Source organism: Brassica rapa, chromosome A08 (genome assembly GCF_000309985.2).
Source record: "Brassica rapa cultivar Chiifu-401-42 chromosome A08, CAAS_Brap_v3.01, whole genome shotgun sequence".
Classification (NCBI taxonomy): Eukaryota; Viridiplantae; Streptophyta; class Magnoliopsida; order Brassicales; family Brassicaceae; genus Brassica; species Brassica rapa.
Genome location: NC_024802.2, coordinates 3,148,096 through 3,166,865, shown reverse-complemented (window position 1 = coordinate 3,166,865; position 18,770 = coordinate 3,148,096). Strand labels below are relative to the sequence as shown.

The window sequence follows — 18,770 nt, the reverse complement described above, 5'->3', positions numbered from 1 at the left end:
TTCCTCTCGATAACCCCTGTTCACCGACTTTTATTTTTCACAGGGGATCGAGTTTATCTTTTTTGGTGTAATATAGTTTGATCTTTGACCGACTTTTCTTTCGCGTTGGCGATTTCTGTTTGTGTTTTCAACCCTAAACTGGTATGTTCTTCATATTCTCTTCTTTTGTCGGCTTTGAGGTTGAATTTAATAAATTCGCGTTGGCGATATCTCTTTGCTTTAGACGATTTTGTTGTGTTAATTTTAAATCCGATCTCTTTCCTTCTTTGACAAATCAATATTCCGATCGGTTTATGGAAGTTCTCTATCTTCTCGATAGATAAGCTGGATCTCTTACTCAGAAAAGGTATCAATCTTCGCTTCATGATATTAAGGCGAAGTATCCTTGAGGATAGGAGATCGAGATGATTGATTAAGTGGGGGAGATCTGATGCAGACTCAGATTAGCTGGAGTTTTATCGTTGAAAGCGTTCTGGCGAAGTTTTGTGTCTATCTCCTTGTAGCTTCTCACCGGATTTCATCTCTAGCGCGAAGATGTGAAAGTTTCCAAGATCGTCGGCGAACACGGGAAGGAGGAGCGGTCAAGCGGTGCAACCAGGCGAAGAAAGAGGTTGATGGTTCTCGGTCCGGTGGCTTTCCGGCGAAACCAGAGCCGTTCTCTTCAGATCCAGAAACGTCGATTGCCACACAAGGGTGCACGTGCCGATCATCCGTCAAAGTTTTATTATTAAGAAACACGTGTTTTTCTTGGATCCTTATCCTTTGTATTGGGCTTCGACTAGGCTAAAAATATGTATAGAAATGGATTGCAACCTCTTGTAAGTTTGGGCTTCAGCCCAATTAATAAAACTGCTGACAAAAAAAAAAAAAAAGAGAGACCCAAGACCGATCCATCACGCAGCTAAGATGTTGATTAATTCACAGCTGGAGAACGGTGATTTCCCACAACAGGTGTGACTTTTGTTTTTGTTTTTTTTTTTCTTTTCTTTTTCTGTCAATCATATTCCAGAGTTCAATGCTCATATAAATAACAAATTTCTGCTGCAAGAAATAATGGGACACTACAAGAATATAGTGAAATGGCTAAGGATTTCTTTGTAGCTAACATACATGATCCGTAGCTAAAATCACATTGGCAACGGATGGCGACAGATAATTTCCTTTGCTTCAGCTCCCACGCTAAATTTGATTTGTTGCGAATTTGTAGCCACTTTGCTACGGAATAGCAACAGCAATGACGGTAGCCAACAGCAACGATATAGCTAGAAATCATTCTATTGGTCTTTAGTGACCCTTTTAGCAACAGATTTTCTGCGGCTATATGGCTATAGACTTTAACAACAGCTTCTCTCTAGCAAGTTTGTGGCAAATGTTGCTACAAATTATATGTAGCTAAATATATATGTGGATGTAGCGACAGCTATATTTAGTTTTAAATAAAAATAGATAAAGCAAATATATTTTTTTTTTGACAGCAAGGCATTCACAGACTCATATTGACTCTGTAAACCAAATCGGCAACTCTGCATCCATATGAACGACGAAAGACGGTTGTTTCCTAGCACTACGTGCCAAGCTATCCGCCCTTAGGTTCTCCGTTCGGGGTACATGGACGACGTCTGAGTTGATGAAGCTTCTTCGTAAAAGCTTGATATCTTCCAGGTAGCTTTCAAATGCTGGCCATTCTTCTGGTTCCGAAACTATTTTCACCAATTGAGAACAATCCGTTGCAAACGTAACCTGAAACTATCGTAAGTTCTTCATACATTCCATTGCCCAAATCAACGCCTCCACCTCCGAGTGAAGAGGTGATAGACACGCCCTTACATTCCTTGCTCCCAATAAACCATCAAAACCCGGTAAGGTACTATACCATCCTTGTCCCGAAAATAGTTCCTTCTCTTTCCACGAACCATCTATAAAACACCATCGTCCTGTAGTTTCTAATATAGGTCTGGTCTGCACTTGCCTCTCCCTTCTATGATCAGTGATTACATGTGCTTCAGCCCAAAGTGTCGATTCTACTTCTGTTAATCTAAGTGTTTCCCTTGGATCAATATCCAGATTACTAAAAACTTTATTGTTCCGACCTTTCCATATATACCATAATATCCATGCGAATTGGTGGTCATCCATCTTTGGGATAACTCTCCAAAAAAGATGATCCATGTTACCAAAAAACGAACAAGTAGGAAAAGAACTTGGATTCGATGGTATTTTAGATAATGCTCACACTTGACGTGCTGGAGGGCATTAAAAAAATACATGATTTATTGATTCCTCCGGGTCTCCGCATCTAGAACAACAAATATCCCCTTGTAGTCCTCTCCCCCGAAGATTCTTCATTACCGCTATACAACCTGAAAGGAGTTGCCATAAAAAATGCTTTAACTTCGGCGGACACCGCACTTCCCAACAGAAAGCTTTTAACGTATCCACTGTGGGCCCATAAAATTCTGGTGGTTTTTCCTTGTCAGGATAGACCCGTTCAACTTGATACCCTGATTTGACCGAATATTTTCCATTATTAGTGAAATGCCATCCATTCTTATCTTCCATCTGATGTCTACTTAATGGAATACTTTCAATAATTTGTGCATCATGAGGATCCACCAAAGCCTTAATTGCCTCAAGATTCCAAGTTCGGGATTCCAAATTAATGAGGGAATCCACTATGAGATCCGGGTAACTGTTGTGAAAATTTTTGTTTGCTGGTCTCGGGCGAGTGGCTGGGATCCAATGATCATTCCATACCGAAATAGATGAATATGTTCCCACCCTTTTAATTAGTCCTTTACAAATCAGAGATCTAGCAGAGATCATACTTCTCCAGCCATATGACGGGGAGTAAGATCGGATCGGTTCAAGGGGTGAAGCATTCCTATAGTACCGTCCTTTAAAAACTCTAGAAAAAAGAGTGTTTGGCTTCTCAATCAGCCTCCACAATTGCTTTCCAAGCATCGCCGTGTTAAAATCCATAAGATCCTTAAAACCTAAACCACCACTGTCTTTAGGGAGACATAACTTATCCCATGATTTCCAATGCATGCCTTTTGTGCTCCCTCCTGGACTCCACCAAAATTGAGCTACTGCACTCGTTAGTTTTTTAACTGTAGCTTTTGGTAATTGATAAACAGACATGACATGATTTGGCAGAGCCGTAACCACCGACTTAATGATCACCTCCTTTCCACCTTTAGTAAAATATCTAAAAGTCCATCCATTTACCCTATTATTCAAGCGTTCTTGAACAAACCCAAACACTTGGACCTTAGATCCCCCAAGGCTTTCGGGTAACCATAGATAAGATCCCATTCCTCCTAAATTCTGAATACCCAGAATATCTCTCAACTCTTGCCGACTGGACTCTTCAATCTTATGTCCAAATTGAATTGAGGATTTCTGAAAATTAATTTGTTGCCCTGAAACAGCCTCGTACTCTTTTAAAATCCTGAGAATAGTTTGACATTCTTCTCTATTTGCCTTACAAAAGAAAAGGCTATCGTCGGCAAATAACAAATGAGAGATTGCCGGACAAGCTCTCGCTACCTTCATACCGGTTAATTGTTTCACCCTCTCTGCCTTCTTGATATTCACAATTAAAGCCTCAGTACACATAATAAATAAATAAGGAGACAATGGATCTCCTTGACGTAGACCTCGCTGGGGAATTATAAGGCCTCGCGGCTGGCCGTTGAGGAGGACCCTATATTGAACCGAAGAAATACATTCCACCATTAGAGTGATCCAGCGAGGATCAAACCCCATTTTGTTAAGAAGGGCCTCAATAAAACTCCACTCTATCCTATCATACGCATTGCTCATATCCGTTTTAATGGCCATAAACTTATTTTGACATGACTTATTTGTTCTCAGACCATGAAACATTTCCTGCGCTATAAGAATATTATCCGAAATTAACCTTCCTGCAACAAAAGCCGATTGTGTCTCCGAAATTAATCGGGGGAGGCAAATTTTCAGTCGTTGACACAGAACTTTTGATATAATCTTGTAACCCACATTGCATAGACTTATCGGCCGTAGTTCCATCATCCTTGTAGGCCTCTCTACTTTTGGAATCATACAAATATTAGTAATATTTAACCGTGGATCTAAGATGCCTGTAACCAAGAAATTATTCACCATCTCGACCACGTCCTTTTTAATAATATGTCAGGAATGCTGAAAAAACCGGGCTGTCATTCCATCTGGGCCTGGCGCTTTCTCTGGGTGCATCATGAATAGAGCCTGGCGAACATCTTCCTCTGTTGCTGTTCTCAATAGCATCTGATTCATTTGGGGGGAAATAGACGGTATTATCTCATCCAGAAAATTATCAAAGTCCGTTGGGTTTGTAGTACTGAAAAGACCATCAAAATAATCCACCGCCACCTTCTCAATCCTATTTTCCTCCGTAATCCAGTTACCTAAGTCATCATGGAGTCCCATTATTTTATTACGGACCCTACGCTGCTTTGTTAGAGCATGGTAAAATTTGGTATTGAGATCTTCAGAGGAATGCCACATATCTCCAAAGCAAATAAAGTTCTTAAAAATAAATGTATTATAACAACAAATCATTAATTCTCAAATATAGTAAAAAATATTGTGTTATGTAAGTGCAAACAAGAAGTTAGATCTAGTTCCGACACTTTTTAGAAATGACTATAAAATAGCTTTGAAGATGAAGGCGACTACATACTAAGGGCATCACTGGTTTCTCCGATAACACCTTCAAACGCAATTTGTTGGCGTTATGCAACAATCACTCAAACCGCTCTAAACCTCTTAAATTTAAAAGCTGGTTCCATCTATCGTTTGCGGTTGCGGAAGGGTAAATGTTTTTTAAACAATATAAATACAAAAATAAAAATAAAATTTTAAATTAAAATAATAGAACTCCTAAAATATATCTATTGTAATTTACTTTACATTATAAAATGTTTGAATAAAAATATTTTCTATAATTTTTAAAAAGTTTAAAATATAATTTTATAAATATAATTTTATAAATATAATTTTATATTTATTATAATATCATAATGTTTAATATTTTAATTATATAAAATATAAATATTGTTAATTTATTATTTAATCTTTGTTGTATTTGGTAGTTAACCAGTAATAAGTATTCCGCAAACGCACCAGTTTTTAACCGTAATACTAGTCGTACAAATATCTTAAAACCGTTTAAAACCAAAACTATCCGCATCCGGAAACTCCCGCAGCCGCAACCGTTGCGGTTACACCAGCCAGGCCCTAAATTCCATTATCTGCTTCAAAATATTTTATTTATTTCGAAATTTTCTGAACTTAATTAAGAAGAAGAAATAACTAGTTGAAAGAAATTAGCAAGCTGTGAATCTGGTAAGGAAGGTCGCTTACTTAGAACATGATTAACCCCAGTTTCTTATTTGGGATTTTTAACTCATGATTCGATATTTGTTTTTAAAACATTTTTCGGTTAAGAGACGTCTCTTATACCTCTTATTTAAGAGACGGTTCTTAACTTTTATTAGTTAAAAACTAAAAACTGTCTATTAGCCGAAACTAAGAATCCCAGTTAAAAGACGGGGTTAATCGGTTGTTGGATTCACTAGGTCGTTTGCGCTCGCATTTCTTGGAAACAGTGTTTCTCATACAGTTCAAAAAGTCGCATCTGCAGAACAATAAGCATTTAAGGCAAGGAAAAAAACTGGTTTAGGATATGCAAATAACAAGGTATTAATTGACTGAAAAAATACTACTTCTTCTTTTTGAGAAAGGGCTTTTAAAAATTACTACAACTTACAACGGGATATTAAAATATCGGATCCAAAATTTTCAGAAAATTTATGAAAATTCTAAGTAAAAATCAAACCATATTGTATCTAAATAAACATAAAAATATGAGGCTTTATTAATGAAGATTGATACTAAATACTATAAGTCCGTATAAGCTTAAAATAAGAAAGATTTTTATCAACGCCCAAAAATTACCTTCAAAACCATAACATCTGATACTTGATAGAGTCTCGCGTTTCAGTGCATACAATTAATCATCACATGCATCACAAAATAAAATAAGGCAATAAAAATTATTCAGAGAACGGTTAACGCCGCTCAAGTGCATCCTAATAATCATTATAATCCATTTTAGGCACTCTGTTATAACATAGCAGCGCGGGATAAAATTATATATAAATTACATTTAAGTATTATATGTTTTTTACATATTATAAAATAATAAATTTATTGAATAATTAAAAAAATTAATAACAATTATGTATATAATTAAATTGGTACAAATACATAAATACATTTTATTAATCCAAACAAACATTTATTATATTTTATATGGTATATAATTAAGTTTAAATGATATTAACATAGATATATAGTATATTTTTAATATTTATATCTCTTAAATAATATTTTATACTCATATTTTTTTTGCTCATTTGTATTTTTTTATAACAAAACTTTAATTCACTGATAACAATTTGTTTTGTGGAATGTTTAATAGTTTTAGTAATTTATAATTTTGAAAAAAAATTCAATGAAAAGTTTAAAATCTAAATATTCAGTTTTGAATATTTGTTCAAAGCAAATTTTAAAAATAAAATATTTATGTATTTTATATAGTATATAATTTATTTTAAAAGATATTAATTCATATTTATATAATATAGATATTTATGTAATATATATATATATTAATATTTATTAAATGAGACTTTCTACTTATATAATTTTGTAATTATTTGTATCTTGTCATAACAGAAATTTTAAACCATGGATCACAAAATTTTCAATGTGAGATTTTTAACAACTTTAATCATTTATAGTCATTTTCAAAAATACAAAATATAATATATATGGAAATCTTTAAATTTTTTTATTATATAGTTAATGTGTTAGTTTAATTTATTTTAATAAGTTCAAATTTAAAAAAATGATAGAGGATATAATAATTTTTATCATATCTTTATTATTTAAAATCATTAATAGTCATATATATTTAGTCACATTAGGTAATTCTGTAATTTTTATTTAAGGAAACAATGAAGAACACTAATGATTAATTTATAGTTAGTTTAAAAAAAACTTATTATATATTTAGATGGACCAACATATTTTTTCTAAAGATTCTAAGAATGATTTTGGTGATGACACGTGGATACAAAAAATGTTATAATATTTTTTCTTAATATATAGGGGATATATAGGGGATTTCGTGCTACCACTTCTTTACTTAATCATTTTTAAATATTTAATCATTTTTGCATCTTCAGCCGAAAATTCACTGACCCAATGATCCATACAATCAAAAGTCCATCGCCCGACGATACAAAGGTCCATACAGCCGCATGTCCACTGTCCACGAACCTAACGATTTACATATCCTGAAGGTCCGGATGACGAAAGATCCACCAACCCAACTAGTCCTTACAACAAGATCCACCAATCCGACTGAATCGTATGACAAAAAGTCGACCGACCCAACCATTTCATACGACTAAAGGTACACCGGCCCAATGCTCCACCAATTGGACGATCCACACTAATAACATTAAATCAATATTTTCTTACTTAATTAAACAAAAAAATTATTTTTTTAAATAAAAAAGGTGGTGTCATTTTTTTTACAAGAAACCTAAACATATTAAATAGTTATTTCCAACGAGAGTTAAGTCCGAGTGGCAGAGTGCTTACTTTTACCACTAAACCTACAGTTCGTTAGTTTTTTCTTTTTTTTGGACTTCAAGAGGTCATTCTATTACTCAAAATTGAGGTGGTATGGATAACTAAACCGGAATAGAACAACCAGTAAAATGTAACTCCCTATGGAAAGATCTAGCAGTCTTAGCTAAAAAGTTCGAAATCTGATTCCGCGCGTGGAAAGTGAATGATGTTGAAGTCCGGGAAGCATATCTGTAGCGTCTCTATCCTCTCCATTTCTGTCGCAAAACTTGGCCAAACATAAGATTTCTTTATCATTGCAATCAACTCCTTACAATCTGTCCCAAAGGTTTGGCATGGTAAATGTTGAAGCATGTTCTTCATTGTCCAACACAGTGCTTCTACTTCTGAATGCAAGACTGATTCACGTCGAGTGAAATTTCTTATCCTCATAAGCTGAATGTCCCCATAAATATCCATCCAGACCCATCCACATCCACTAAAGTAAGCAGAGGTTGTCAAAGATCCATCTAACAAACAGATATTACCTAAACTTATGACTTGGGGTTCCTCAGTATTGTTATCTTGTACCACTGGTTGTACCATCTCGTTGGCATCAAACCATGCTTTGCATTCGCTCTTTGCATGTCGAACTAGCTCCAAAGGATCTCTGTCTATCCCCCTGAAGGGCTTGTCATTCCTAGCCTTTCAAATATACCAGGTTATCCAGAGATAAGGATCTTTGTCTTGTTTTGGCTCGATAATGCTGTTTTTTCCAGAATAGGTAATCCATATTTGTGTAGACGCTTGATACTGGAAATATATCTGGGCTTGTTGGAGTTTATGATAAGGACCAAACTTGTAGAGCTGACCGGCATTCGAATACGCCATGGGTTACAGATTCTTCTAGGTCTCCACATCTTTGGCAGTAATTATCACACCTCATATTGCGTCTTGATAAATTTTTTGTTACTGCCACATGACTAGTTAACAATTGCCATATAAGATGACATATCTTCTTAGGCACCTTTAACTTTCAAGCAAATGCTTGAAGCTTTGTGATACTCGGCTCCAATATTTTCTTTTCATCATGTGTCTTTAATAAATTCTGAGCCACCTAATATCTAGACTTCACCGTGTATTGGCCACTCCTTGTGTAGTTTCAGCAGAATCACGACGATTAGTAGAGCTTATGGCCAAACTCCTTATGAGTAGTATGTCATCAAGATTTACATAGTTCTCCAAAAGACCAACATCCCAATCCTTCGATACCTGGTTAATGAGATCGCTGACTCTCATATTAGGGTGCATAACTGGCGCTAGAGGGATAGCTGGCCTCGTCGGGTTCGTTGGAATCCATGGATCCTCCCATAATTTAACTTAATAGCCTGAATGTATCTTCTGTCTGATTCCTAGTAATAATAACTTCCTTGCAGCAGAAATGCTAGACCACACATAGGATGGGATACTAGCAGAGTTTACTCTTAGTGGCGAACTCAATATATAGTATCTTCCCCTCAAGACCCGGGTAACCAAAGAGACAGAAAATTGAACAAGCCTCCATAGTTGTTTTGCCAATAGTGCCAGATTGAACTCATGGATCATACGGAAACCAACCTCACCCTCCTCTCTTGGTAAACATACCTTTTCCCATTTCGCCCAGTGTATTCTTCTTTTTGGTGGATTCGAATTCCACCAGAATTGAGCAATTGCATTTGCTAGGTTTTCATATATCTCCAAATGGAGCAGAAAAGTAAACATAACGCAAGTCGGAATAGCTAGCTGAATGGATTTGATCAACACTTTCTTCCCTCCTTTTGAGAGCCATCTACTTGTCCATCCATTCACTCTATGCATCAACTTATCCTTGAGAAATGCAAACAGTTTGTACTTGGAACCACTTATGTCTTCCGGTATACCTAAGTAAGTTCCCATTCCTCCTTCGTTTTGTATTCCAAGTGCATCTTTATTCTCTTGTCTAATAGTTGCATTAACCCGCTTACCATTGAGTAAGGGTGATTTATCAAAGTTGATACATTGTCCTGATGATTTACCATATTTCCTGACTACTTTCATTACTTTTTCACATTTACGGGGCTCCGCCTTACAGAAGAAAAGACTATGATTAGCAGAGAAGTTGGGATACCGACAGACACGCGCGTGTGACGCGCATCCCTGTAATCTCCCCTTGGTTCTCTGCATGATTGAGAAGTCTAGCGAGCACTTCCGTGCATAGAATAAAAATGAAAGGAGACAAAAGAACTCCTTGGCGTAGGCCTCTACTAGAAACAATATTTCCTCTTGGCTGTTTATACATGAGCACCTTATATTTCACCGACGTAATGCATCGTATTATCCAGGTGATCCATGTTTCTGAAAAACCCATCTTACGCATGACAGGTTCAATAAACGACCATTCCATCATGTCATATGCTTTGCTCATGTACGTATTAATGGTCATCCGCATCCACTTGTTTACTTCTCAGAGCGTAGAACATCTCTTGAGCAATCATAATGTTGTCTGAAATTTATCTTTCAGCAACAAAAACTGACTGGTTTTCCGATATCAAACCTGGTAGCACTTTCTTCAATCTCTGGCATAAGACCTTAGAGATTATCTTGTAACTGACGTTACACAAGTTAATGGACCTAAATTGAGCCATATCAGTAGGCTTTGTTGTCTTTGGGATAAACATATATTCGTATCATTATTCCATTCGCCACCGTCCCTTCAAAAAGGAATTTATTAACCATAAAAGTTAAATTCTCCTTTACAATATTCCAAAATTTCTGATAAAAAACGCAGTTATCCCATCTGATCCTGGAGTCTTTTCTGAATGTATAGCAAACAACGCTAATTTGACTTCCCATACAGTTCGTTAGTTAAAATTTATTTCCTTAGAATATATATATTTCACTTACATTTTTTTTGGTTAAAGGGTTTATATATTTCACTTACCATATGTGCGTTACTTCAGATCAAACTATTTTCTCACCAAAACTTTTTAGTTATCCTTGACATCACTACATAAAGAATTTATCATGCATACCCTAAGAATGTTGTTAAATGTTTGAATAATCATCTTCAAAAAACGAAAAATTCCTCAAATATCAACGAATAAACTTTCTGAAAAATGTTTCAAGTAAGTTTCAAATTAAGGCCAAACTAAGAAAATTCTGTTTTTTCCTAAAAAAGTTTAATACTTTTCCTCATATTAACTTAATATATAATATACATCGTTCATATTTTTGAAATATGATTATTCATACTTTTCTCAATTCATATTAATTTGCTTGATATAGAAAAACTCTGAATTAAGTGATACCATTTTAGAATTGTAACAAAACTGGAAGCTAAGAAGAAAAATCTAAATTAATTAGCTTTCATATAATCACTGAAATAGACTTTCTTATTTTCCAATAAACTAATTAGCTTTTATTTTTCCTCCTCAAACAACAGGAAAATATTCCATCTTGAGACACCACACCTCAAATAATGTGCGTTCCCCTGCCTTGCTGATTTGATTTCGTTTCCTCCTCCCACAAAATCTGAACTCTAATTTTGGTAACCAAAATCGATAAAATGAAAATATATAAAAAAGATTGGCAAAGACAAAAAAAAGGTAAACGGAATATCTACGACGGTGAGTTTAATCGGGTTTCTCCGATCAAGATTAACGTTGGATTGATTTTTAGAGGATTGTTTATTCTCAACTATGTTTCCACATAAAATACTCTTGAATAAATCTTAGGCTTGGCTAGTTTTCTTTAAGGCCCTTTGGTTGTCAATAATCTTAGTCTGAGTTCTTATTTGAAATTTCGGTTCACGTTTTTGCTGTAGTTAATTGAATCAACAATGTTGCTTAGTAATGTTATTTCAGGGGAGAAGCATAACGATGAAGCCTTCTATGATGGAAAGTCTATTAGGTCTTCTTCGTATTCGTGTCAAGCGCGGTGTCAATCTCGCCGTCCGTGATCTCAACAGTAGCGATCCTTACGTCGTCGTCAAAATGGGTAAACAGGTAACCAATCTATAACCTATATAATATACACAAGTGTATTAATATTAAATATATTTTAATTTTTGCAAATATATGACCCATTGAAAAATTGCGTAAACTTTTGAGGTCTCCGATCTTTTTTTTAAAAGGTGTAATACATTATACAAATAGCTAGGTCGATTCGTTCATCTGCCAAATAAAGAAAATAGAATATTGAATTCACATACAGATTTCATATTTCGGGTGCATGCATGCCTTAAAATTTTTAGGGTAATTAGAATTTACGTAATGAAATTTCGGCTATTATATATGATTTTAAGTAATAATAATTCATCGTTGGCAAAAAAAAACTAAATCATTAACTAACGCAAAGTATATATACACTATCTATTAATGAAAAAAATAATTGAATTGCAGAAATTGAAGACTCGAGTTATATACAATGACGTGAATCCTGAGTGGAACGAAGATCTGACTCTCTCAGTAACTGATCCCAGTCTCAAAGTTCTCTTGGTAAGCAACGTACATGTAAAAAAAACTTCTTTTAAGTCTTAACATTTTACCCCAAAAAAAAAAACTCCTTTAAGTATATGTCGTATAATAACACTTTAATTGTCATGTTTCTAAGACTGTGTATGATCACGATACATTCACCAAAGACGACAAAATGGGAGATGCAGAATTCGAGATTAAGCCGTACATTAATGCATTGACTATGCACTTGCAAGATCTCCCATGTGGGACCATCGTGACCACAGTTCAGCCTAGCCGAGACAATTGCTTAGCCGAGGGTTCTCGGATCATCTGGTCTGATGGTAAGCTCGTTCAGGATATAGTCCTTAGATTGAAACATGTTGAGTGCGGTGAAGTTGAGGTTCAACTTAAATGGATTGATCTTCCTGGCTCCAAGGGTCTATGATTTCTTAATTTTTTTTATTTGTAATTTACCGTCATGTTATGGACACTATATAGACTTTAAGTGAAACCCCGCAAACTGATGTTGTATATATGTTATTGAACATGATGAGCAAGATTATTCACTTCTCTCTCTTTTTCCTAGTAAATGAAATGTGTTAATACTCAATCGTTGATGGAGTAAGTATTATGATGTTATAGAGTGAAAGTGTCAATGGGCATTACAAGAACGTCAAGTTTGGCTTGTCAAACGGTGGTTTATCATCTTTGGAATCAAAGAAACAACTTAGTCCACAATCAAACATCAATCACTGACTTCTCAGTGTGTCAATGTATTGAAAACATCGACTTAAGAGCATGTTTATCCCTTGGATCCTTAATGGATTTCTTAATGATTATTTAACTATATAAGTGTACATTAGTGGACTTAAGAACTCTACTAAGAAATTGTTTGATTTTGTGCCTCCATTGGTAGTTTCTTAATTAAGGGTTCTTAAGAAAAAAAAAAATTTTAAGACAATTTTATTTATTAAATGAAACATAATTAAAGAAACATTTTCAAGATAGGATTTTAAATAAAAACATAAAAACAAAGATTACTAAAATAAACGAGAAAATTTAGAAAGAAACATCTAAATTCAGTTGTTGTCTTCATTATGTCCAAATTTACGCCATATATGTTCAACCAAATCAGCCTTCAGTTGTCGATGTCTTTGTTTATCACGAATAGTAGTTCGAACACCCATCATATTGGCAATATTTGAAGGCGTGTCAGTAGAATACGTGAGATCCACATGTGAACCTCCGTTGTCTTCTCCTTGTTCGAACTCTGAAACATCAAAATGACGGTATCCATTTCGTTCATCTTCAACTATCATATTATGGAGTATGATACATGCTCTCATAATCTTCCCGATTTTGGCTTTATCCCAAATACGTGCTGGATTTTTAATAATCCCAAATCGAGCTTGCAAGACTCCAAAAGCACGCTCAACATCTTTTCGGACACCTTCTTGATGTTGAGCAAATAAAGCCGCTTTCGGACCTTGTGGTAGTGAAATAGATTGGACAAAAGTTGCCCATTTCGGATAAATACCATCGGTGAGATAGTAAGCCAAACGATACTCGTTTCCATTGACAGAGAAAGTAACTTGCGGAGCTTGACCGTTTATTATGTCATCAAAAACTGGTGAGCGATCAAGAACATTGATATCGTTTAAAGTACCTGGAGGTCCAAAAAACGCATGCCATATCCATAGATCGTACGAAGCAACCGCCTCTAATACGATTGTGGGTTTAGCCGAACCACGTGAATATTGCCCTTTCCAAGCGGTGGGACAATTCTTCCACTCCCAATGCATACAATCGATGCTTCCTACCATCCCCGGAAATCCACGTTGCTCACCAATATAAAGTAGACGTTGAAGATCAGCCGGTGTTGGTCTTCGTAGGTACTCAGCGCCGAATAGATTTATTATTCCTTCGACAAAATGTTCCACACATAACCGAGCAGTAGTTGAACCGAGTCGGAGGTATTCGTCAACAGCGTCAGTCGCAGAACCATACGCCAAGACACGAATGGCTGCTGTACACTTTTGAAGTGCAGAGAGACTACGCCTTCCGAGAGCATCTTTCTTTTCTCGAAAGTATTCAACTTCATTAGAGAGTCGATCAACAATACGCAGGAACAATGGCTTGTTCATTCTAAATCGTCGTCGGAATAGATTTTCAGGATATGTTGGATTTTCACTGAAATAATCATTCCATAAACGTTTATCGCCTTCTTCCCGGTTTCTTTCTATATGAACTCGTTTTTTTCTTGTTCTTCTTTCCACTTCTTGATCACCATTATTATTGGCTAAATTCTCGAGTGTTTGATCAAAATAGTCATCAATATATTGATTAAAATATTGATCAAAACTTTCATCATCTTGTTCGAAAGTATTATGAGAAGAAGAAGCCATTGAATAAATATAGTTGATTAAAAAAAAAAGAAGAATAGCGTTTCCTGAGAATAGCTATGAGAAGATGAGATGAGAAAGGTGAGTGTTTGGTAATTCGTAGGAGTTGTGATTAAAAAAAAAGAAGGATAGCGTTTGGTGATTTACAAGCTCTGAAGAAGAGAGTTTGGTGAAAAGGTGAGAAGAAGTTTTGGTGATTACAATGGATGGTGAATGAGATCTTTATATAGAGCAAATGACTAGTATAGATTACAACATCTCGTGACTTGTTCTCGTGTCACATAAATACAAACATTAGTAAAAGACATACAACCTTGTGACCACTTGTGACACATACATACAAACATAAGTACAACACCCGTGACACATACCAGCTTGCGACCTCACCCGTGATCATCTTTGTCTTGTGACCTCTTGTCATCATCTTTGTCTCTCTGCACACAAATAAAATGACACAGCAGATGAAAGATCACACCAGAAACATGAAACATAAGAGAAATTTTATAACACAACAACAATTTTATAGAAGAACAGAGATTTTAAAACACAACATATCACAACAACTTGAAACATACAGAGAGAAACATGATACATAACAAGAAAACTAGAGGAATAACATAACAACAACTTGAAACAAAGAGGAATTAAACATCTTCAAAGACTCGATTTATTAGCTTCTGCTTTAGAGCTTCTTCAGCTTCAGACAGTGGGTTTACTAGTTTACTAGTTTGCTAGATTAAGAACTAGCTAATTGAAATCTCAATCTAAACGAACTAGTCTCAATATTTACCAGTTTCAATCTCAATCTAAACTAACTAGTCTCCAATGTTACCAGTTTTAATCTGAACTAACTTAATACCAAAATTACTGAGCCAAAGTTATAAACATTTACCATTACTGAGCCAAAACAGAAGACGGCATCGCCGCTTTGATGACTACCGAGACACTCGTCGTCCGTGGTGGGTTCTTCTGCCGGAGAAGACGTGAAGCGACGGAGGAGACTTCGTCGGGACTGAGAGAAGACAGCGGAGACGCCGTAAGGACCGACACAGTCTTCATCCTTGGTGGATTTTGATCCTTCTTCTGGCGGTGAAGACAAGAGAAGACGGAGGACGAAACAAGAGAAGACGTTCGATCGGTGGTGGGTTTCGATCCTTCTACTACCGGAGATGACGAGACCATATGGAGGAGACGCCGTCTGGATCGCGATAGCCGTCGTCATTGCTGTTGCGTTTTGATCGGTTGTGGGTTTCGATTGGTGGTGGTTTCGATCGGTGGTTGTTTCGATCGGCGACGGAGAAGATGAAATGACGAGAACCACGACGGAAGATCGGTGGTGGAGTCACGGTCGTGGGTTTCGATCTATCGTCGGACCACTTCTTTTTCGTTAACGGAGAAAACGAAGAGAGATGAGAGAATGAAGTGAGGAGAGAAAAAAAGGAAAACAGAAAAGAAAATAGAAAAAAAAAATACTTTTGCCTCTTGTGCTGACACGTGCCTCTAAAACCCCCCTTATTACCGATCACAAAAATCCCACATTAAGGATCGATAATCTCCTTTTCCTTTTATTTTGATTTAATTAATTCATTTCTTTTGGCTAAGGATCCCATTAAGGACTTGCGATAAACATGGTCTAAGATCTCTTATGTCTATGTGGACGAGATAGTCTATTTTGGGCTTAAAAATGTGTTTCACCTTGTTTTTTTTTTTTTTTTGTCAAGGTGACTCAGACTTAAGATCTTACATTGTAGAATCTTTTCATTTATATGATATTTACAGTTTCGCAAAAAAGAAATCATCAAGTTTACGGTTTCTCTTGGTCCAAGCCCGTTTCTTTGCTTAGCTGGTTGTAGGCTCTGTTCCGCCAGTACTTTGCCGTATTATAGTTTGTTTGTTTAGTTTTTAAAATTTTCCATGCCGCTACAAGTTTTATTTGTAATCTCTGTCACAAATTTTAAAAATTTAATATAAAATGTAACATTTTACCAAAAAACAATGTAATACCAGTGAATTATTTATTTACGATTTACTACAATATGTTTTATTGCAAAAATCCGGTACACCGCAAAGAACACATGCTTAAATATTTTGTAATCCTTTATAAATTTTGTTGTACTTTCGTTGTTACGTTTGACAGCAACATAACAGTGTAATTTTCACTTGCGATTTCGCTGTTTGCAATTTGTTATGCACCATCATTGGTCATCAAATTATTTAGATGACTGTTTGTTGTGTGAGATACAAAAAATGGATATATGGGTATTGTAGAGTGTTCCAAACAAAGTTGGATTTTGTTTTTGACAAACTTAATTTTTTATTAATATGATAACATAGTATCTGAATACAAAGTTGGTGTTAACCAAGTGATAAGCTACAGCAGTGCTATTATAGGAAGAAGAAAAAGAGTAACAAAGCAGTAACAGATGACGTGGAAGGAGTTTAATAAAGAAGAGAAGAGAAGTTGTTTATACAAATATCTTTTGTTGTTTTTTACAGATATAAATACAGAGAGGAGTCTGTTAGAGTCAGTTAGCTTTTGGATTGTAGTTGAGTCTAGCGACTTTAGGAGGTAACGTCTGGGTTAAGCCAGCGTTTCTCAGTAGCTGTAATCCATAAGCGATTCTGTACTTTGTACTTGTTCTTCTGGTGATTGAGTGAGATATACGAAGTTCCATTATCATTACTCTATCAATTGGTGTGAGTGACTCGATCGTAGTACCGCAATCATGAGTTACGAGGAAGCGGATGAGCAGTACAATTCGGTGGAGAAGACGGTGGACGAATTACCGAATCAAGTGACGGTTCTAAGAAGCGGTTGTAAGCGATTAGCATCCTAAGGCTCAGATCTGACGAATTGAGTCGGAAACCTCGCCGATCGCATTGGAGGACTCGAATCAAAGATGGAATCGATGAATAAATTGCTCGAGAAGATCGCCGAACAGACATGCCCTGAGCTCGCGAAAGGCAAAGGCGTCGCTGATCATACAGGTCCGTCTATTCAGGTATCCAATTCTAACTCATCGAAGGAACGAATAGACGAATCGCTAGGTCATCGGAGAAAGTTGGGAGTATTTGAATCGAGACATGTTGAAGAAGATCGAGCTACCAGTATTTGATGGATTCATGCCTTATGGATGGATTCGCTAAACAGAGAGATACTTCAAAACGGCTTGATATACAGATGATGAGAAACTCGAGCTGGTGGCACTGAGTTTGACTGGTCCTGTACTGAACTGGTATACGTGGGAAGTAGTGGAAGAACCTTTTCAGGATTGGAGGCAGTTTAAGAAGAGATTGTTGGATAGATTTGCGTTGTCAATGGATGATGAACCGGGGAGTAGGCTCTGTGCGTTCAGACAAACAGGTTCTATTCACGATTATGTGAGTGAGTTTAAAGAGTTGATAACTCAGGTCACTGGCGTTGATGAAGCGAACCTGATAAACAAGTTTTATACATGACTTAAGCACGAGATGAAGGAAGTAATACGGCTTAAGGAACCAAAGGGATTGAGAAATCATATTGCGGCTGTGATCAAAATAGAGTCGAGTGTGTTATGCTAGATGCTTGGGGAGAGAGTTGTAAACAAGCATACAGACACAAGAACGGGAGGAACGAGATACCAGAAGAAGCATAATGCTTTTGTGAGACCAGTTACAGAAGTGGGTGATAGAACAAAAGGAGGAGAAGCTGAAAAGAATGAGAAACCTCGTCAACACCTATCACCAGCAGAGTTAGCGGAATTAAAAAAGATTGAAGTTATGCTTCAAGTGTAGAGAAAAGTGGTTCAGAGGACATCTCTGTGGCAAACCAGAGCTTCAAGTACTAATGTTGATTGAAGGGTTTGAGGTTGAGGTGAATGAAGATATGTGGGAGGAAGAGTTGAAGGATCAAGGAGAATTAGTAACACAACTGATGGAACTTTCATTTTACTCATTCTTGGGTATTGAATCTCCGACAACACATAAGCTAAAAGGAAGAGTTGGTAAAACAGAATTCGTGGTGTTGATTGACAATGGAGCAACCCACAATTTTGTGTCGCCACAGCTGGTTCAAAGAGATCACTTGGAGTGAGAGCAACTTCAAGATCTACAAATATTGCTGGGAACAGGAATTACAGTCAAAGGTTCGGGCATTTGTAGACATGTTCCTATTAAGTTACAAGGATTGACGTTTGAGATAGATTACATTTCTTTGGAGCTGGGAAAGGTTGATTTGGTACTCGGAGTGCAA

At 36.1% G+C, this 18,770-nt stretch overlaps 2 protein-coding genes across 2 annotated transcripts; one reads left to right on the top strand and one right to left on the bottom strand.

The window, feature by feature from the left end:
* The first annotated feature begins 11,198 nt into the window (after positions 1-11,198).
* LOC103832992 (protein C2-DOMAIN ABA-RELATED 5) lies at positions 11,199-12,711 on the top strand. The gene is made up of 4 exons (XM_009109098.3): positions 11,199-11,306; positions 11,544-11,684; positions 12,081-12,176; positions 12,292-12,711. The coding sequence occupies exons 2-4, from the start codon at positions 11,559-11,561 to the stop codon at positions 12,580-12,582; spliced, it is 513 nt and encodes a 170-aa protein (XP_009107346.1). The 5' UTR covers positions 11,199-11,306; positions 11,544-11,558; the 3' UTR covers positions 12,583-12,711.
* Positions 12,712-12,930: 219 nt separating this feature from the next.
* LOC117127315 lies at positions 12,931-14,589 on the bottom strand. Its single transcript, XM_033277326.1, has one exon. It carries the CDS (start codon positions 14,540-14,542, stop codon positions 13,217-13,219), a length of 1,326 nt encoding a protein of 441 aa, XP_033133217.1. The 5' UTR covers positions 14,543-14,589; the 3' UTR covers positions 12,931-13,216.
* Positions 14,590-18,770: the final 4,181 nt, after the last annotated feature.